We start from the raw sequence: 22,293 nt of genomic DNA, 5'->3' as shown, positions 1-22,293 counted from the left end.
ATGGGGTTGAGCATTCTCAGCAAAGAAGCAGCTGAGTTTGATCAAGAACAAAGAAATTTTCTTTTTTAGAGTAAAGGAATTCAGTGGAGATACCTGATGCAGGAATTTTAGTGATGAATACCATATAAATACAGAGTATGGGGTGTTTAGTGTAGCAGTTGTAGGTGCTTCACCAATGAGACTGAATGCCCCATAATACCCTTGATAAATGCTTTTAACGTTGAGTCACCTGAGGAAGGGGATGCTGATGATGAAAATGTCACCATTCAGAAAGAAGCAAAAAAGGTCAATGCAAAAAAGGTCAATACAACACAGTATTTCATCAGTGAAGTGGCTATGATTTTCCACAAGCTATGCTGAAGGCACTTTCTCCCCTAGCCAATGATCCCAAGTAAGCTTCTTTATCCTGCAAAGCATGATCCTTCTCTGCGCATTCAGATGATAAGTACCACTTCCAGCTTTGCACATGTTCAATGCTTTCTGGATGGCAGAATACATCTATAATATTTTTCCTTATAGTTACATGATATGCAGCTTTGCAATTTGATTCTGAGGTGAAATGATCTGAATCTTGAGTCGTGTCAGCTGGTTAAAGGACAAGATTTCTGATGTGCTGATTTTCTGTGTGTAGAGGATGCCCTTCTTTACAGGAAAGAACCTAGTTTACTCTGTCTGCATTTTAGAAAAAAGGGATTTATAAAAGGCTTGGTTTCAGATACATTTGAACAGCAAGGGCCATTGATTAACAGATGCAGGACATTTTATGTACCAACAACCTTTTAACAAGACCCGAAGAGAAAAGGAGAAATGACAACCAAACCAGAAGCCTGGTGTGTTAAAATACTCCACAGCCAATATGCAGTACAGAAGTCAGATGATGATCTTAGCTTACCCAATTTGGCCTGACAAGATAAATTCATGCTTTTTTGCTGCTTATCAATTGAAAGCAGCAAGAACCAGAAGTTAGTGTGAAACTAACATAGTAGATACTGCAGTAAATGAGTAATAATATTGACTTACTATCTCCCAGTCTGGGTGAAGTATTTCCTCCTGGAGATGTTGGCAGCTGCTGTGCAGGAGCTCAGAGTAGTAGCACAACTGACAGCACTGAGTGCTGGGGGAGCACTCATCATGCTTCCTGTTGCTGTCCGTATAATGCAATCTAAATGGGACGTGGGACAAGAAAAGGAGCACAAAGGTTCCTATTTATGCACAGGTGGAGACTCCAGACACAAAGAAATACAGAGAATTTTCAAGATCTTTGCATCTTATCTGCTTTTGTTAATACATAAGAGAGAAAGCCATTGCTTGGAATTGGACTGCTACATAAAAAGTAAAAATGTATCAAAGAGGATTCATTGCCAGAGATACGTCTCAGTAATCCTCAGGATTTTATGCAACTTTCATTTCTCTGCTCCTGAGATGGTTAGCCCTTGCTCCTACGTAGAAGCTGAGGACAGAACCCAGGGAAGGAGAGTAAACCCTGTGCCACATTTTAACAAGTCTATTTGGAGCTCCAAAGAAGACTGTAAAGTACAGGAATGTGGGAAGTGATTCTGACACCAGAGAGAAGTCAGAGAAGATCAACAATACAGTAAGTGGAAAAAAAATCACAGTGATTTTCAATGTACATTTTTAATGTCTGTTTACCAGCTCACAGAAAAAAAAAAAATGGACTTCGAAACAAATTTAATGAGCTACATGTCATGCCATAATCTCCAATCAAAATCCAGATTTAGCCAATTAGCCTCAGAATTGCTGAGACCTCTCAACTCTCCCTAGTAGAAATATCTTGCTGAGGAAGTTCAACATCTCACCTTGAATCAGGACTGCCATGTTCCCACACCATAGTATTATCCATATGCAGTTCAAAATTGCATTGACATTTGAAGTTTTCTACAGCATTCCACCCAGAAATGCTTTACAGATCCCTGAGATAGCTTTAAGAATAAGACTGCATATATATCTATATGTCTATATGCAATGCAATACACACACAAAAAAAGTTATCTTAAAAGAATAAGCTTTGTATGTAGCACTGAGTGCTACATACCCTGGGTACAGCACAGCTGATGTGTTTTCATTTAAATATCTGTGCATTTCAGGCTACTGAAATGGGTAGCTCTGAACAACTCTATCCAGAGAAGACATACTGTCTGTTACCTTATAATGTTATCAGTACTCATTAAGTTGTTAATCGTCACTCTTAGAGCAATAATCTGAAACAGCATTGCTGCTTTGCAGGCTTTTTTCCAAGAAACTTATATCTTTCATCTTGGAGTTTTCAAAGTAATTTTAATCTGTTATTTTTTTGATCATGCTTATAATTTCTCTCAGTCTCTTTCTATTGCTTTACCTCACATGTGATGCTTATGCCATTTTCTAATTTACTTTCAGCTGAAAATTTTGCTTATGTTACTTTTTGCTGCATTGAAAAACAATTTTCTCTATTTCTGTTTTCAAATATCTGGATTGAAATTCATTTTGGTTCCTGTAATCAAATTAATTTCTAAGCCATAATCTCTTATTTACAATAACAAGGATATCTTATCAAAAGTATACAGAAAATAATGTTCAGGTCTAAGGCTGAAAGTACCTCTACTACATATTATCACAAGAACATCTTGACACTAGCAACCCAACAGAACACAGACAAAGCAGACATCTGCTGAGCAATTTCTCCCAGAGACAGATAATGAGAGTGTGCACAATCAGCACAGCAGACTTTTATAAATTTACCCTTTCTGAGCATCTAGGTATTGTTTTCCTTCTGAATACTAAGCAAAGGAAGAGCAAAATGAATAATCTATATGTATCTTAAGTACAGCATAATAAAGCATATCATAACACACAAATTTATTCTTAACCTGTTTAATTAGAACAAATTAAATCAAATTTTATACCAGGAGATAGAATTAAAAAAAAGCCCTTCAAACCTCTGGCCAAAATTGTCAAAATGCTAGTAAGTTAGCCACAGACAGCATATACTGAGAGAAATTAAGATATTACTATAATCCTCAATATCTTTGTGCAATTCCAGAACAACTTAGGGAGATCAATTACACAGAAAGGTGTAATTCACTGAAGCAACTGTAATTTGTTTCATCCAACTCCAGAGCTTATCTGTTTATTATGGGGTAGGCTTGTCTTTTTTGATTAACAAATCAACATATGTAATAAGAAAGAAACATTTTAAATAACTTGGTCATCTAAATGTTTGATAAACAAAAATATGAATGAGCAGCTCACAGAGATTACAAGGATGAAACATTGGACATGTCATTCAAAAACAGCTTAACTTTTTTTTGAGAAATAATCTCAATTATATTTTTCATATTTTAAGTGAAAGACACTTAAAATATGAAAAATATAATTGAGATTATTTCTCAAAATTAATAAGAAAACTGATCACAGCATCAAAATTACAAGTTGCTAACCTTGTTTGATGCAGGTGAAGTCTATAATCCAGCTTTCATCCCACAGCATCTTTTGTTTCTGATATTGAAACCACTACAAGAATAAAAAAAAAATAATTCCTAATGTAGCCCCACTCTCTTTGAAGATATTGACTCAGAGATTATTTTTATAAAATATGAAAATTTGAAAGTATACAAACTAAATCTGAAGTATAAACATTCAGCATATCTCTTAAGTAACATTAGAACCAAAAGTATTAATAACAGGCTTGGAAGGAAACAGCATCTAATAAACATACTAAAAACTGTACAGGCTATATTCCAGAACTAATTACATGTAATGTTTTGCACTGTCTAGAAACTCTCAATTATTGTCAACATTTATGTATTTACATTTCAGCCTGGACATCAGATAGGGGTTTACATCATCTCATCTCATGGAAGTGCTCTAGGTTACGTAGGTACAGGACAAGAACGCCCTTCATCCTAATCCTGAGATAAAGAGCAATGTATTTTATATCTTGGAATAGAATTACCCAAGACCTACTAATTAGGCCATACTATGTCAAATACTCTATCATAAAGAATATTAGGTAGGGATTCTGTGGCTACTTTGTAAAGAAGGCATTGAGCTAATAGCTGATTTTTGGTAGACCTGACATACAAAGCTAACATTTACAAAGTGTAAATACATGCTTTCAAATGAGCAACAGAATAAATTATGCAACTGCAGTCAATGCCAAAATGTCAAATCAAAGTAGCATTTTATCATCATTATACCATTTTCTATAGCTCAAAATTTAATACTAGGACTGATGCAGTCATTGAAACAGGTAATAAAAGCCCAGATAATGAAAAAGGAACGGATTGTGGAGATTGTGTTGATATACTGGTTGAAATTGTGACAACTGAATCAAAATTAAGTCATCCCATTTATTTCAAAAGGCTTCTGAGGAAAGAAACCTACATTTTATCTTTCAAAGCTGTGAATGTATTAAGACATATTGGCAAGAAGTGAATACTAGTCTTGCTTCCTTTGACACTGATATCAAAGGAATCCTTTCTGCTTCTTGAAGCATTAAAGAAGGCATTAGTTTCCCAGATGGCTCCATTTACATTATATCAATTCCTGAATTAGATAAAATAATCTTTCCTATCCTATTACAGTAAAACCAATAAAACTTATAAACCCCATTATGCTGCTTCTTCTATTGAAGAAGTTAGCAGGAATATGTCTACAGAAATGAAAGAAGGAAAAAAACCAAACTACTCCAAACATACAGAAAAAACAGCAGAAATAATAGATTTTGCTACAAGAACTTTAAATAAACATATGCAAGGCCAAGAATCTCCGTTGCTCTTTCTAAAAAGCCAGTTATATAAAACTGTTTGAACTTCTCATCTGTCCAGTTGCATATTTCTGTCAGATCATGTGGTTTTACAGGACACTTGCTATAAACTCATTGTCACGACTTCCTTGTGGATTATGAATGCTCAAATAGTTTTCAACAGTGTTTCTGTTCCTAATTCACAAAACCACACAGTGACAAGCAGATGAACGTGATCCAAGCTGATGGCCCACAAATTTATGGCCCACAAACTTTAGGCTCCTGCTTCCTCAGGGATTCCTTCCCTGTCCATCCTATACTGCAGTTGCAGTGAACATCTGAGGTGGGCATCGGCACAGATAGGGAATGAGTAGGAGAAAGCTGATGGCCCACTGTTACAGCGGTTTTCTGAGGTCCCATGATGAGGGAAGAGACGACAACGTTGACTCCATGTATCAGAAGGCTTAGATTTATTATGATATGATATATAAGATATAAAAACTATACTAAAAGAATAAAGAGAAGGATTTCACTACAAGCTAAGCTAAGAATAGAAAAGGAATGTGTAAACTGAAGTCTTCTCAGCCCAAGACGGGCCGAACAGGTGAATTGTGATAGGCTCTTAATTGCAAACAGTCTGACGGGGCCAATCACAGATTTTCCCGTGGCATTCCACAGCAGCAGATAAGAATTGTTTAGTTTGTTCCGAGGCTTCTCAGCTCTCAGGAAAGGAAAATTCCTAAGTAAAGGATTTTTCATAAAATATGTTGGCAACAGCTCACAAATTGAGGGCCATCAGCTTTCTCCTACTCATTCCCTATCTGTGCCGATGCCCACCTCAGATGCTCATGCAACTGCCGTATAGGATGGACAGGGAAGGAATCCCTGAGGAAGCAGGAGCCTAAAGTTTTACAGGATATATAGGCCAAGGGCTAAATAAATTACCCATTATGAACATAGTCAATACAATGACTCTACAGCTGCCATATTCACCTGATAAACCTCTGTTACGAAACTCAAAAACGCAATTTTTTCAAGATGCAGACACATAAAGAATGTAGATACACTTTCCCAGAAGCACTTAAGTAATAAGCATCTTAAGTAATTAGCCATAATATAATTTTCTCTTTATACAGACATTTCATTCAAAGACTCCCAAAACTACTTCTCCAATACTGATACATTCCTCTCTCCTCAATACCTTTTTGTTTTTCCTTCATGAGTCTGCTATAATTGATAACTATTATGTAAAATTAATCTCTTTGAAAGGAACCAAGCTGGTTGTTACACTAAGAAAAGAAACCTATTAAAAAAAATCAAGCAACCAAAACAGAAAACAAAAAAATTATCCTTTCCCCATTCCTTTGAGAATATCCTAACTTGAATATTCTGCTTTTAAAGTTCTATTTGGACTCTGAGATTTGATGGACTCTTGTGGAGATAGTCCCTTAATGAATTACCTAATTTGTTCTTGATATCTTTTATAATTCTGGCTTCTATAAGGTTTTGAAACTGTTAATTTCATAACAGATTTCTATCGTGAGTAAAAAGTACTCTTACTTTGTTGGCATCTCCTACTCCTCATACCATGGAAATTTTTTTTCCTTTACCATAATCTACCCATCCCTTCATTACATTCCACCTCAGTCTTCTCTCTTACAGGATGAAAATTCCTAGTACAATGTGACTTCACTAATATGGAAGCTTTAAAAGTTGTTTCCCTTCTTTCTGCTTTTTTCCATAGCGCACAGATGCTGGAGGCAGAAGAAAATCTCTCCCTCTTCTTAGAGAGAGTTCCACTCTGTCTAATAAATTCATTGAAGATAAAGGAAATTAAAGAGTAGAGAACAGGTACTTACTATGACTGTCAAAATGAAGCCAGTGCAGACTAAGCATATTGGTAAGGCAATTGCTATCCTAACATCAACAGAAAGAGGGCATTCCCCACAGTCTGCTGGACAGATGGAGCAGCCTTCTTCTTCCTCACAAAAGCCATCTCCACAGACTGATTAGAAAACAAAACATTTTAAGGCAGTTTCATCCATCTACAAGATTGCATTCAGATTTAAACATGTGGTTCTTGACCTGGGAAAGCTCAGAGTCCCAGAAAGAATAAATTTTGAAGAATTCAGAGATACCATCCCAGCAGCTTAAAGAGCAATCTGAATTTCTGAAGTAATACAGGTTCTCTTTCATCAAGTTAAATGTTAATTACATGTGAGCCTTTGACATTTTTGTGTATAAATCACTTCATCACTACTGTGTTTCTCATTATCCACGCTTTTTTTTTTTTTTCAGAAACTCAAAGTTCTTCAAGGTAGGCATCATTTTTTGCATTCTTTGTATTTAATCCAACACCTGTGATTCCAGGAAGCCAGGGACCCTTCCTCAGCAGCAGCAAAAGACACTGGGGGCTGCAGAAAAAATCTTGCAACCCACACTTCAATTATTTCCTTACTTACTCCAAGGTCTTATATAAATTATCAGCAATATTAGATGTAATTTAAAACAAAAGTCTTAAATAACAAAAGTCTTTCTTCCATGTCTTGAATGGTCTTTCAATTTTACCTCTGTGATTAAACTAATATCATGCTGTACTTTAGACTGAGAGGTGAGCTGAAGGTATTATTCTGTCATTATGTAGTTTTTCTTAAATTAAACAAAAAAAACTAAAAAAAAATCCACTGCTCAGTAATAATTCTGTTTCAGCCTCACTAATTCCAGTATAATACCAAGATAATAACAGAAGTCACTTTCTGTCTCAGGGGTAGAGCTACATTTTTTAAAATTTCTTCTGTGATATATTGTAAGTTTCCTGGAAAATTCAGCTGCAGTTGTTTTGCAATGAGTAGAAAATTCAATAGATAAATACTTCTATTCACACTGTAGTTGCTTTGTGTTTTTTTCTTTTTTTCTGTAACATTGTGAAATATATTCTCACACTTCCAGAAGAGTAGCTAACAAGAGTGTTGTGATGACACTTTTGTTTAAGCCAATAATTTTTTTCAGGTTGTGTGTTTAATTTATTAAGCAAGTCCACTTTTAAAATTTGGCATCACTAAGAGAACTGTTACAGTCATTTCTGCTTCCCTCCATACAGGTATACTAAAGAGAATGGAAAACGGATGCCCTTGGGAGCAATTTTTAATGTGAACAAGGGAACCAATATGGATTTCTACCTTTCCAATATGTTTAAGACTAGTCTGCTCCCCTTCAGGGGAAAAGTGTCTGGATTCTCAGAACACTAGCTGGAGGAATATTCTCACATTCTCATGAACTGCAGACAAGCCTTGTAGTACCTGAAGCCATTGGTCATGGTATTTGACTACTTATTTGACAAGAGTGGCTTTCTACTGTTCTAGATTAATACAACTGTTAGAAGCTCAAACACTTTTTCAGACTTCAGTGTTATGTGAAGAAAAATTTCAGGAAGACATTTGTGTATTTTCAAAGAAAGGCTGAGGTAGGAATTGCTTTTGCTCTTGGTAACTATGCATGAATGATAATAGCATTGAGATTTGCAGTCAATAAGAAGTTAGGTCACATTTTAATTTTATATCATACCTGCTGCAGGAAGGACTGTGGTTTTTGCTTCTAGAGCAGCTTGGATTCTCCCAACTCTGATATGTGCGATGAGAGAAGTCACACCCACGTGAACTAAAACAACCTGTGAAACAAGTGAACAAACCAGCAAAGCATCAAAACTTCACTTGCATACACTTGCTTTTATAACAAGAACCAACTAACTAGGGTATTCTTCAAAAGAATTTGTGCATTTCTTTCAAAATCAGGAGAGACAGCTCTTGTGAGAAAGACTGGTTTGATTCCCTCCCTGGTGTGTCTTCTTTTCGCCAGGTAAGCCTATCAGCCCAGTGCATTCTGCCATGTATGCCTTCCTGCTCTTTCTTTCAGGTAGAAGCTCCCTTATGGTCATATGAACCTGCATTACAGTCCAGTCAGTAGTGAGATGTATTCTTAGTGTGGACATCACATGGACAGATTATGCTATTCATTTTCCTGCCATCCCTACTCCTTCCACTAACTACCTAATGTGTAAAGGTACCTTGACTTCCAAGTGAGCTGGGAATTGATAGTCAGCTCAGCAATATGCACAGCGTAGACAATAACACATGCATATAAATGAAATGGGGAACATGTTCATGAACTGCATTAAATTACTAGCAAGTAAACTCCAAAAAGAGCAAATGAGGTAAAATCCTACATGCAATACATATACTTTACCTTGGCAGTCCAGTTCCTTTGGCTCATTTTGCCAGCAGTAGACAACGTATGAGTAAATATCTGACCATCATCTGGGATCCATGGACCACATATTCCTCCTTTGGCCTTTAGCAGACATATTTGTTATGTCAGTATACCATAACACAATGAAAGTCCTAGTTCCTCCTCTCTTTCTTTCTCAAAATTACTTCTGTTCTCTAACAGCAAATAAAGTTCTATTTTATAACCAAAACTATCAAAATGCCAAAGTACAAGCAACACTGTTCTGTGACAAAATAACAGAGAAGCAGTTGTTCGTATATTCAGTTCAGATCTCACATATATTGTTATTTCTTAAAATACGAGCCTCAGTAGTGTACTCATAGAATGAGTGCTTTTATGAAGCTGGTTCATTTTTTTTTTTGGATTTCCTGTGCTAGAAGCAGAATTGCATTCCACTTTTAATATTTTTCTCAAGAGGTTTTACTGAAGTGTCACTTTTGATACAGCAGCATTTTTTCTTTTTTCTTTAATGAGGAAGGGAGGCACTGCAGAGCATTTCTCAATAAAGCTATTAAGATGTAAACCTTCTGCAACTGCAAACATGGAGGATTAATTTTGGCTGTCCAAAGAGCTTGTAGTTTATTGTTTACTTGAAAGGATTAACCCTGTCTCCTAATTCCAGATAATTCTTCAGACATTTCTTTTGAAGGACTGAAAATAATAGAGCAGGGCAAAAGAAATTGAGCACATTAACCAAAATAAAATGTTTTAGAACACATGACACTGAAAAAATAAAGCAATGAAAACCCAAACTCCTCTCAAACAATGGAAAAAACTTACTTGAAGTGTATGTTCAACCTTATGCAGTGATAGTCAACTCTGTAACAGTCAAATAGCTCAGAGTTCCTTTAAGCAGAAACTCTAACATTTAGAGTACTATAAAGAAACCAGATGATGCATGTTGGTGAACATGCTTTTGCCATTTCCACACCATAATTTCAAGCAGAACTAATTGCAAAAATAGAAATAATAGAGAGGTTACCAAAGCAGTGGGATGTTGAAGTTTTTTACTATGGTTCTAGACAAAAATGTTGATGTGATGGCTCCAGCGAGGATTCCTCTTTTAAACCAAAGTCCTGATGTCAGCTAAGGCTTTCAGAAAATCATTAATAAAACAAGTCCTCAAGAACAGACTGCCAAGAAACAAACTAGAGCTGTTGTGGAGTCATTAGACCTTCACATAGAAGGATGTATGAAACAGCTGCAAGATGTGTAGGCTAGGCTTCCCATTACACCGCCTTTGATCATGAAGAATGTGTCACATTTCCAGAAGGGAGATTAACTAGAAAAACTGGGCAGCTGCATGGAAGTTCCTATGCAGGGTAAAGCTTACCTCACAGATTAAAAAAAACCAAAATACAAGGTGTTCCAAACTGTATTTTTAGATCACAACTTTAAGTAGTTATTCAAAGAGGGACAGGCCAAGAAGCCAGGCCAAGAATGGATCTTGCCTTCACTGCATGAACAAAGTCTGTTATTTGTATTTAGATTTTTTTTTCTCTGATACAATGAAGAAAAATCATTCCATCACAGGACACAGGTTCAGTTCTACAAGTCACAGCCAGTAATATTCCCCCCCCCCCCCCGCCCCCCCCCCACCAACTCCAGTAATCCAAGCAAATTATTCACACTCAGTCTATAAAACAGAGAGACTGGAATACATCCAACTGAAAGTTTGCCCAGCTTGTTTTAGAATGCAGTAATCTGTCTTTCTCTCTTGGTTGCACAGTGGTCCAAGTCAGGTAAACTCAGACAGATGTAATTGGTCCCACTAATGGGAGATTCTGAATACTGCCTTGCAGTCACAGTGCAAAATGAGCCTCAGCCTCATTTTTTTGCATCCAGTGCAAAAAAATTCTAAAACTGACAGACATTGCCACAGTGGTATTAGTAAACCATAATTTGTGAATATATAGTGAACTATATAAATTTGGTCTAATTGTAATCACAGAAATACTTCACGAATTTGAACCTGCCTATTACAATGACATCTCAGCCAGTAGCAAGAACAGAGCACATGATGCTGCACCATCGCACTAACCATGAAGGCCAAAGGACAGGAATGAATGTTGGCATGGTAGACACAGCAGTTGTCCCCATTTGCATCTTTCCATCTGGCAGGACAGTCATGCTCCTCACAGAATTCCTTTGCAGCAGTAGCATTGCTAACCAAGCATAAGAGAGAGACTTTTACATCCATTTCGCATTCACAAAAATTGCAACAAACACATGAGAGCTTGCTCTTTATCCTGCACAGATAAATTAGCAGCAAAAACATATGCAATGAAATAAACACTGTTGAACCATTTCTTTCTTTTTGTCTTCTAGTTGAAATGTTCCTGGAGCACTAGAGATTGTTGTCAACTCGACCTTTGCCAGCTGCCATGTACTAGGGAGTTCTAGCAGATACTGTGCTGCAAGCAGGGACCAACCTTCACTACTCTTTCCAACCTGACTTCATGACCAGGTGAATTAGGTGGGATTACTTTGCACTTCTTCATCTGGCACAGAGACACTATTTTTCTGCTTCCACTCTAAGATATATGTGTCCCTGGCTACTTCCAGTCTCAAAGTTTTCAATCAAAAACCTTCATCTATGTATGAAATTCATACAGACCATTTTGCTCCAGTCTTCACAATCTAAATTGCCAAGGAAAATAAGTATAATGGACTTACACATCAGATTCAATTTCCCAAACCACAAATTTAGAGTAGACTTTCTGAACAGACTGTGCTGCAAAACAACTTTTGAAAACTTATTCCTGAAAGATGAATGAATTCACCTTGAAATATGTGATGCAACACTGTTTCCTCAGTTACACTCTCAGTGGTTATCACCCTAATAAATTTGGCTGTAAGATAAAATTGTTTTCCACAAATATGATTTACTCAGATACAGCCAGAATCAATTGCAGTTCAGCTGAAATATTATGAACTTGTGTTGGTGATCAACTTGTGTTGATCTTTATAAAACAATTTCAGAACACAGGATTTATATTTTGGCTTGTTTTTAAGGAAAGAATTAGCCAGTAATGAATAGGTCTAAAACAGTAGGCTTTGTTTATTATGAGAAGACTCTGTTTACTATGACAAATAAACAAAATGACAGAGGATTAGGTTAACATAGATTGTACTCATAACCAGATTTATGAGGACATAGACACACTTGAAATATGACACAAGCAAATATGTCAACTTCCAAAACACCTAAACAGATAAAACATTAAAATTTATTAGCCTTTGAATTCATACTGGAAGTTAAGAAAAATACTTAATTAATTTGGTGTCTAATTCCATCACGTTCTTTTCTTTAGGGCTTCTTTTCAAAATTTATCTAGTATTCTTTATTTTTTATTCAATAACTTCATCATGGCTTTATCCAATTACAGTGATGCCCATACACTGACTTGCCAACCTCGGGTATATTTGGGTCAGCCGCTGTAAATTTTAGTGTCAGCCAGACAACCTAGACAAAATGAGATGTAAATTTGATCCCTTTTAAAACTGAAGCATAGATTTATCTCTCTTTTTATAAAATATTTGCCATCTGTCTCTATGTTCAAGATGTGCATAAGTACACAAAAAGCAGTCTTTTCCAAGTTCCTTACTGATTTGAGGGAGTGGGTCTCGCAGGGAAGACAAGAAAAATCAGAATCGTGCCAAGCAGTCAAAAAACCTGCTTCATGGTTAAGTTCTCAGAACTGTTAGCAGCCATACATTTCAGAAAATGTGATAACCAAATTTTAAGTAGTTTTTAAACATAGTACATAGAAGACCAAAATTTTTTAAAAAATCAACTTTTTGTGGTTAAAAATAGGATATAGATAATCTTTCAATATTAAATAAAATAACTCTGGATGACAGCTCTTATAAAGTGAACTTTACAATGTCAACACTCAGGGAGAGAAAAATGTTCTATAAACATCTCTTACACAACAGCACAGGAAGTGGGGTCCCACCCTCTGTCTCCGGTGTTCCTATATAGGAATGGAGTATTGCTACTTACAGAAAAAAGCATGAAATCAGAGTGTATTTCCCCTGGGTTTATAGATCCAGATCTGTAGATCTGGAGCTGCTTCCCTACATACTCTCTAACTGCTGATGTCCACAGTTATTAACGCAGTGTGTGAGCTGACATATAAGCTTTTGGAGTGATTTTATTCCCACAAAAATCAAGCACGGTTGACCACTGAATTAAATGGATTCAGGACTGGACTAGCTCTTTTTCACATCCATGTTGTGCACTTGAATCATACTTATGATTGAAATGAGAATAAGATACAGAGAGCCTGTGACTCATGATTAAACTTCAGCTATAAATTCAATTTGTAGTGAAGGCAAGAAATGATGTCCACAGTTGCACTGTGACAGTAGTGATGCACGTTGTCTCCGACCTAGCAGGCAAACATGCCATGATGGCTAGTCTGAGAGCAAAGGGAAAAATAGGAGGGCAAACAGAGCTATGAGAGATCTCAAAAGAGGGAAGGAATTAATGAAGAACTCCAGAGTGTCAGTTCCAATTATATCACTGAATATGTACACAAAAAATCCTCATGTACTCACAATCATGACAGCATTTTTATAAGAAGTAATACCTGTGGGAAAGGATTCCATTTTGCACAGCGTATTGATAAAAACTGTCTGAAGCAAAGACAGCGTAAGTCACATTGAAGGACTCCCCACTCACAGCCTTTTCTGGAGGCCTTTCCACCCATGTCATCTCCAGTCCTAGAAAAAGTGCAATCACAGGTCAGATTATTTGCTGTACTTTTTTTTCTTAACAGATACATACAAATGTAAAACTTTCTCTGTAGTGATTTTCCTCTATTCATAGGTTCACAGAGTGGTTTGGATTGGAAGGCACGTCATGGATCACCTAGTGCCTCCTCCCCTGCCATGGGCTGAGACACCTTCCAGTAAACTAGGTTGCTCAAAGCCCCATCAAACCTGGCCTTGAACATTTTCAGAGATGGGGCATCCTCAGCTTCTCTGTGCAGCCTGGTCCAGTGCTTCACAACCCTCTGAGTAACCTTCTCAGTATTCTCCAATTATCTTTTATGAGCGAAAAAGAGTAATTTATTTTAGTGGCTGGACTGGTAAATACAAGTGCACATTAATTGAAGAGTTCTGAACCTCAGACCAAGCAGTTGGAGAGATGCAAAAAAAAAAAAAAAAAAAATCTGTTCGTCTTGTGTAAACTAACTTTGCTTCCAGTATATAGCATTGCTGTTTGTAGTGGTATATTTGCTTTCCTCTTTTGATCAGGCAATATTGCCCTTAATTCTCGGCTGCCTTCACTGAGACACACCTTATTATGGAATAGATCAGACAACTACACCACACAAGAAATTCAGTCAAAACCCTTAAACTCAGGAAACATAAATTATAAATACTAATAATTACATAATAAAGAATGCATTATCATGTGATGGAACCATATGGCATCTAGAACAGAGGACAGTGGAAGGAGTGCTATCAGACATCTGTTCTTTTCCATTTTTACAATTTTAACTGGGAAAGATCATTTACCCCCATCATGTCTCTTGTCCTCTGGGCCTGAGAATGAAGGAAGATAAAAGCTGGGAGAAGTCTTAAATCCATAAACTTAACATCATCAATATCTTCCCAGTGCACTCACCTACTTTTTTGTCTACTGTTGGATGAAGGTTTTAATTTGCACCACATCAAATTACTTAGATAATGAAAATGTGTTACTCAGTTTGTCAGGAAGTATTGAATTCCTTCTGCACAGGACTGGTAAACCTGCCTTACAAGACATCTCATTTTTTTGTTCTTCTTGTTCGGTTATGACCTCTTTTGTTACTCATACTTGTTTTAACAAGTACGTTCTTTGCTTGCACTGTACTGAAACCACTATTTCCCCCCTAATTTACTATCAGATTTAACTAGGCAATTTGTAAAATAACCTCGATTTCCCTTGATAATCTCCCTTGAAAACTAAAAACTCATTTTAATTGCTAACATTATGTGAAAAACTATAATACAAAGATTTAAAAAAATTCTAGTGTGATTTCTGCTAAAAGGTAAGCAAGTTGAGCTTCAAAGAATATATGAGAATGAAGACAAAAGGTCAGCACAAATTTCAGTTAAATTATTTTCTACTTCCTTATAAAGGTCTCACAAAGGTAAACCAAACTCTTCTCTAAATGACAGTTACTCCCACATATAAAAGCTTTGAAAATCTTTTGTTAATTTTACAGCAATGAGGCTACAGTATATGTGTTTTGCTTTGCTTCTACCAATTCCCAGAAAATGGCAAAGAAAACCTACAAAGTAAGGGAGGATAGAGCTTGAAGTTCATTCTAAAACTGATTGTAATGTAAAAAACTCACATTACTTTTCCTTGTACTTGGTAAAAATAGCTTTAAACAAGGTATCTGTAGTGATAAATAGCTGTTTCAGTGTTAAACCAATAGTAAATTCATACAGGGATAAAAGTTTTCGTTGAAATTATCTAGAAAGTCTCTGAACTTCATTGTTCCAAGATATTTAATTGAAGAATGTTTTACTGTAACATTGACCTAAGAGTGTGACACAGCAGTATATTTCCTGGAGTGTTTTATTAGAACCACCTTCTGAGGTGCTCTTGTGTTTTTTCTAAAAACTCTATTGAATGCTTGTCTCTGGTCCTACCTTTTACAACATAAACAAAGCGTTCCTTTACATCAGTTATTTCTTTGTTACAGAGTCACAAAATCACAGAAGAGTTCAATTTGGAAGCTACCCACAGAAATCATTCAGTCCAAGCCTGTGTTGCTCAAGGCAGGGTCATCTCAAGGACGTTTCTCTAGCATTTGTCTAGTCATGTTTTTAAAATCTCCAAGAATGGAGAAGCCCCAACCTTTCTGAGAAACCTGGTCTACTGCTTTATAACCCCTAGACTACAAGAAACTTTTCTTATATTTAAATTGAGTTTTACACATATCAGTTGCTCCTCAAATAGTTTTTCATCTCAATAAATCACCAACATAAAAAATTATTCTTTTTTTTTTGTTGCTATCTTACCATGTAAATTAATTTTGGGAACTGGCAGGAGTAAGTGGTTAAAGGTCTCAGGCATTTTTTTAGGTACTCGTGGAAGAGTTTTGTGCAAGGTGGAAAAGCATGATGTAGAATCAGTGATTTTGCTTACTGGCTTACTGATTAAGCACCGTACACTTTCGAAATGACACTGCAAAGTTTCAGGAAGTAGATTTGCTACAATGCTCACTGCCTCCATGCTTTGTTTGGATTAAGTTCCATTTGGTTTTCTAATTAGAAAGAAAACGTTTTCAGTTTCTGTCTGGGAAAATGGATACAGCTGTTGTTATTACTTTCCTGTTGGAATAAAGGTATACTGGACAAATAAGTACTCTGAAGCAACTTTAGTTGTTTTCTTTCACTTATTTCTCTAGGAAGAGAGGTTGTCACTAATTTAGATGCATTTCACCACAGACAACATCCATCATGAGTAAGCTATTATTATGAATACATCAATGTTGGGGTTTCAGCCATTCCCCAAGTAAGATACCAAGTCTTCTTTATGACTCATTCACCTCCGCAGTCCAGCATATTATACTCATCTGGCTTTTCCAGGGGCCAACAGTCATAGTCTTTGTTATCTAAATCATGCCACCCCTCCACTAATACCACCTGCCAGGAAAAAGAAAAAAAAATAGTCAAAAAAAAACAGGATGAGAAGAAAGAAATGATGGATTCCATCTCCTAAATTTATAATCCTTCTACAGAAATCAAATAAAGTGCAGAAACATAGGCTGGCATATTTTGACCTCTCTAACTTCTGGAGGGAAAAAGAAAAAAAAAAAAAAGAGATAATTCCATACAAACACGTTATTTTGATTTGTCCAGAAACTGGCATGAAACAGTTAGGGGAATTAACTAACCTTTCTCTCTCAAAATGGTTCTTTACAAAGAGCAGATGGTACTAGGGCCATTTGCAGAGAAACAATTCATTTAAAGAAGGTTTTTTTGTTTGCTTTTAGAATGGCACTCCCCCCCAAACTGCTTAGTTTCTTTTAATCTTTCCTATCTAAAATCTTTGAGGGAGTAATTTTTTGTTATACTTTTAATAACACAATACAAATTTTAGCCATATAAATGTTTATATATACAATGACACATAAAATAAGAACTGCGTAAGCCTATTATAGATAGAATACAGCATCATAATAGCACACAGATTAAACTGTAACAGTAACAAAATATACATTATATATGTATATATAATACATTATAATGGATTATATTAGTCATGTATTAAAAAATACACTTTAGGGTGTATACTAACAGATCAGAACAATCTGGGCTTACTCTACTTCTAGTAAAAGATAATAGCTTCTACTCATACAATCTGCTATTCTTTTTCTACATATTAAAAGCATAATCATCTACTGTATTGTGCAACTGCTTATCACAACATGAATAGAATAAGACAGAATGGTACAACTTATTTTTCCAATATATCTTCCATTACTCTTGGTTTCTACATTACTAAAATAAAATTCAAGAACTAGTATAAACAGCCCTTTCACTGTAATAAGCCATATACAGTTCTTTCTGAACACACAGATCAGAGGAATAAGTTCTGGTAAGCAGATCTAGATAGACCTACCAAAAAACTGAGGAGGCTTCGGAGCTCTACAGCTGGTGATTTGACAGCTCCCATGCTCCCTAATGTGCAGCCAGCTCACCAAGTGTCAGGGCTGCTTCTGATGTTGCTGTTGCTTCTGAATTAGATACTCTTGCCTAAGAAGGGGGTTGCTAGGCAAGCTGATCCTGGCAACTCCAGCTGCTGCAGCTGTTTTGCCTCTTCCTTGCCTCTTCATCCACTTCACAGTGCAGGGTGGAAATACCCCTCTGCACCTCTGCTGAAACACTTCGAAAAATCCCCACTTGTTTAAGGGGCAGCCCCACCCTCCTGAAATTTATGTCCCTTACTGCTTAAAACTAGAAAATCAGTTGGGGTGTTTTCCTGCAGTTTTTTGTCAAATGTGATCAGCATCCAACCCTCAGGCAGATGAATCCATGCTGTGGACATAAACACAGAGACATAGCTGAGCCCAAGCTGAAGCATATAAATACCAAGGCAAGCAAAGGCTACCAGCATAAGATGAACAGTAAGGCTGACCAGCTGACCAGTTTCCTGAGCTTCCTTCCAACCTGAATTGCATGAGACCCTGTGAATTCAATTTTTCAGTCCCTGAAGGTGTAGGACAACCTGTATCCAAGTGTCTTGCTACATACACAGGCAAAACAGACTTCTGTGTAGCTACGGTGGTACAATAAAGACATAGACGTGTCCACGAATATCATTGTTCACCAATACAAATCTTCAGTTATGATTCTCTATGTTCCCTCTTGAATTCTCTCAGCCCAATCTGATATTAAGAATCTTTGTCAAACTGCTTGAACTTCACTATTTCTTGTATCAAAATGGCAGGAAAAAAACTGCAGTGTGTGCCCAGATAATCTTGAAAGAGCTGCAGATGAATCAAAAAATCTGTTTGGCTTCACTCATTAAAGAGCTATTGATATAAACTATGTTTTAGGTTGTAATTTTATGTTTGTTCTGAGATGCTAAACCTCATGTGTGTTTGTCTTCCTATGATATGATAGATTTCACTGTGTGGAAATCTTTTAGAAATATTTTTTTTTTTTGGTACATTTATCTACTTTAAACAGCCTACCTATATTAACATCTTGGAGAGGTTTTACTGGCCCTGTGTTTTAGGATGTCTGCTTGATAACAATTTGCTGGTAGGGAAGCTAAGGATTATAACTTGTTAGATACTATAGAAGCCAAAAGATTGCCAGACTGATCCTATTTTCTTTAATTGGACTGACAAATATTCAAACGACATTGATATCATGATTCTCAAGGACTGTAAATATCATACATTACATTTACAGCTACTTGTCCATCACCTCATTCAGAATTCCTGGAGAATGGCCACACATACTTGGTAATCTTGGATTAAAGATGGACAGACAGGAATGACTGGCAATTGTCTGATTTAACAATCTATCCCAGCTACTGTATCTGATTTAACAAAGTATCCCAGCTATCTGAGATGCACATTACCATCTCTGCATTGAAGGAGAGAAGCACAGGAAATTTTAAAAATAAAACCAGTGCAATACAAATATATAAACCTTTGTAAAAAGGATTGATATCTCAGTGAGCAATATATTCTTCAGCTCTATCCAAAACTCTCTGGATATAAAAGAAATTAGAAATAAATTTTAATAAAGTGCAGTAATCAACTTAATAATAATTGCTTTACATTTGCCCCTTTTACTGTTTGTAAGTTATATGTAGTTGCATAATTTGCACTAATATCCTAACATTCCATCATACCACAGACAAGTTTATTACCACAGCCAGACCCATTCTAGCATAGATTAAGTGAATTCTGTGTACTGCTGCTTGACTGCTTAGTGCAATAACACTGAGTTCGTTGGCTTCTCTTCAAAGGATCTCTTAATCTGAAAAAAAAAAAACAATTTAAAACCCACGTAATTTCTGCTGATTGAAATTAAATTATCAAATCACTTTATGTTTACAGATGTATTTCTATTATGTTGACTGTATGTCCATTTCAGTAATTAACACAACAATAACTTCTACTATGAAAGAAGCAGAGGCAAAATAAAGATATTTTAAAAATTTATGACCAAGAAAACTTTAGATATTGTTAAAAACATGCATTCGTGTTAATGTTTCAATAATCATATAACTTATATACAAATTTTAATATTTGTAGCAAATAATGACAATGGATACAATATTGCTGAACAAAAGTTGCCACCTGTGCTCTTTCAAGTATTTTAGGATAGCAATTTCTAGCAGTAAGTCAAAACAAAAATTAGTGTGATTAAAGCTTCAGATATCCTTGAAAATATTTATTTATTCTGACATTCAAATTTTCCAGATGTTCGTGTCTTGGAAGCAAGACAAGGATATTGAGCTACAAAAACAAAACAAAAAGCCCAAACAAACAAACAAAAAGTCCAAAAAAGCCAAAACAAAAAAAACTCCAAAACCCCCCAAAAAAAAAAAAAAAAAAAAAAAAAAAAAAAGCCTCCTAAAACTGCAAACAAACAAACCAAAAAGCAAACCAAAGCTTCCAAACCCAAAAAACAAACAACCAAAAAAACCCCAAACAAAAACTCAAAAGCCACTATCAGGGCTTATTTGACATTTAAGGATTATGGCATTCCAAAGACACAGTTTGATGAGGGCTGTGATTTGTGAAATCGGTAGCTAAAAAAAAGCCTTGGTTCTCAGCATACAGAAATTCACTTATGCAGAGTATGTTCATCCTCTGCATGGGCTGGCATCCCGCTCAATGCTACACCGCTCCAGGTTCCTAGCATCTAAGGGATGTAAGATTATCCATGCTATTCTCATCTTACAGTGAAAGCTCCAAAATAATTTTAAACGACACGGAGTCTGAGTGCCTTCCTTACTGGGACCAGCACAGCTTTCCCGCGGCGCTTGCTGGGTATGGCCAGAGCACTCGGACGCTGCTCTCTAGTGGTTTCCTTGCAGCACAGCGGCAGGTGTGGTTCAAGGACAGATTCCTCCGGACGCACCCACTACGCCCAGTCTGGTTTAAGGAAAGCCTTCTCTTGATGTACCCACACTGCACGCTGTGGTGCAAGAAAAGTCCTCTCTTGATGCATAAACTGCTGCAAATGGAGTACAGAGCAGTAGCGCAACACAGACCCTGTTCAATTTCAGGTGCTCACCAGGGAGTTCAGAGGCACCAGATGGTGGCCTTCTAACCCTTCCCAAGAGCAGAGGGATGCACTGCGCAGCCACAAGAAATTTCCAGGGCTCTGGCATGTGGTCACAGTACCACAGCACAAGTGATCACACCTTCACTGGGTCTCCCTAACAACTTGTTTATGCATTTTCAGCCTGCAGAGAAAGGGTTTTGCTGACCTGTGTAATGCAGCCCTATAGACTAAGGGTGTTGACTTTTGTCTTGTAAATCCACATTGAAGCAAACAATTACATGTGCCAAAAGAGGCCTTTCAGCATGGGCTTGTTCTCTTCTCAATGGTGCTGGTCTTCCAAGCTTTCTGCTGCTTATGAAATTAACTGGACAACTGGATCAAAAGCCTGATCTGGTTACAACTGCAACGATGATGATGATTGTTATTATTATGCATTACCTTAAAAAGATTCAGCATTTTTTTCCTCCCACCCTCTGTCTTTTTCTCATCATTCTTGCTGCAAACACTTATTCAAGCAACACACATGTGAGCTCAGACAGTTCAGCAAGATTTACACCTCATCTGAGCCTGGATTATCAGATTTAAAAAAATAACACCTGATTTTCTCCAGAATTACAGCTAATTTAATTAAAAGACTAAATTATGTAATAAATTGCACAGTAGATTAGTATCTTTAGAGGCACTGAGCGCACTCAATCTGCTGGGACATCTTAACAGGTAATAAAGTGTGGGTCTGAAGAAATGATGGAGAGCAGTCAGCAAGATCCTGAGCCTTGCACACACACCATCACTTACCTTTGAAGTACCTCTTCATTTCTCTAATACATTTTTCCAAATATTGAAAGCTTGAGATAATTTCAAAGAAAGATGTCTCAAGCTAAAAAAAAAATGGTAACCATACCTTAAAGAAAGAAGTGATGACATACTGGTTTTCAAGGATCCGAAAGGTTAATGTTAGGTGATTGATCTTTTATGACAGTTTACTGACAGCAGAAGTAGCAGTTACATACATACTCAAAGGAACAGACCAGGGAGGCAGTATGCAAGCAAAACAGATTAAAAAGGTAAACTACAGCCAGTGAAAACTACAGCAAAGAAACTGCTTATTCTGATGACCACCCACAATGTTGTACACACCTCAGAAACTCAGAGAAACCTCAAAAAAGCAAGTGGTATTAATTGGTGAAGATTGCAGGTAATTTTCCCTGCACTCTCAGGTTACTGGGAATACTGAACAAATGAATGCTTTGATGCATTCCTCAGGTTCACTCTAATTCATGACACATCACAGGAAGTCTTGTTCTGCTGCTCTATGTTGGATTTGATCTGTGTCACTAAACAAGCCTAAATATTTAGTTTATTTCAAAAATTTTCAAAACTTGAAATGAAAAGAATCTTGTATACTTCCTCCAGGTTGTATGAAGACTGTCACTGAGGATATGTCACAGACTTGAGGAAGAAACATTTTTCCTGAAGAATAAGACTATTCTCTGTTTAGACAA

The 22,293-nt window shown here is 36.5% G+C and overlaps 1 protein-coding gene across 1 annotated transcript in view; it reads right to left on the bottom strand.

Moving 5' to 3' along the window:
* The window catches only part of LOC103821848 (atrial natriuretic peptide receptor 2-like), a 33,987-nt gene extending 16,273 nt beyond the window's left edge, over positions 1 to 17,714 (bottom strand). Inside the window, exons 1-8 of the mRNA XM_050987356.1 lie at positions 17,661 to 17,714; positions 16,585 to 16,681; positions 13,624 to 13,756; positions 11,070 to 11,193; positions 8,987 to 9,091; positions 8,309 to 8,411; positions 6,604 to 6,749; positions 3,438 to 3,510 (exon numbers count right to left, since the gene is read on the bottom strand). Coding sequence (XP_050843313.1) covers positions 3,438 to 3,510; positions 6,604 to 6,749; positions 8,309 to 8,411; positions 8,987 to 9,091; positions 11,070 to 11,193; positions 13,624 to 13,756; positions 16,585 to 16,681; positions 17,661 to 17,714 — 835 coding nt within the window. The remainder of the gene's footprint in view (positions 1 to 3,437; positions 3,511 to 6,603; positions 6,750 to 8,308; positions 8,412 to 8,986; positions 9,092 to 11,069; positions 11,194 to 13,623; positions 13,757 to 16,584; positions 16,682 to 17,660) is intronic.
* Between the last annotated feature and the right edge of the window lie 4,579 nt (positions 17,715 to 22,293).

The sequence above is a fragment of the Serinus canaria genome, chromosome Z, assembly GCF_022539315.1.
Source record: "Serinus canaria isolate serCan28SL12 chromosome Z, serCan2020, whole genome shotgun sequence".
NCBI classification, from domain to species: Eukaryota; Metazoa; Chordata; class Aves; order Passeriformes; family Fringillidae; genus Serinus; species Serinus canaria.
This window is presented reverse-complemented; position numbering and strand designations above follow the sequence as displayed.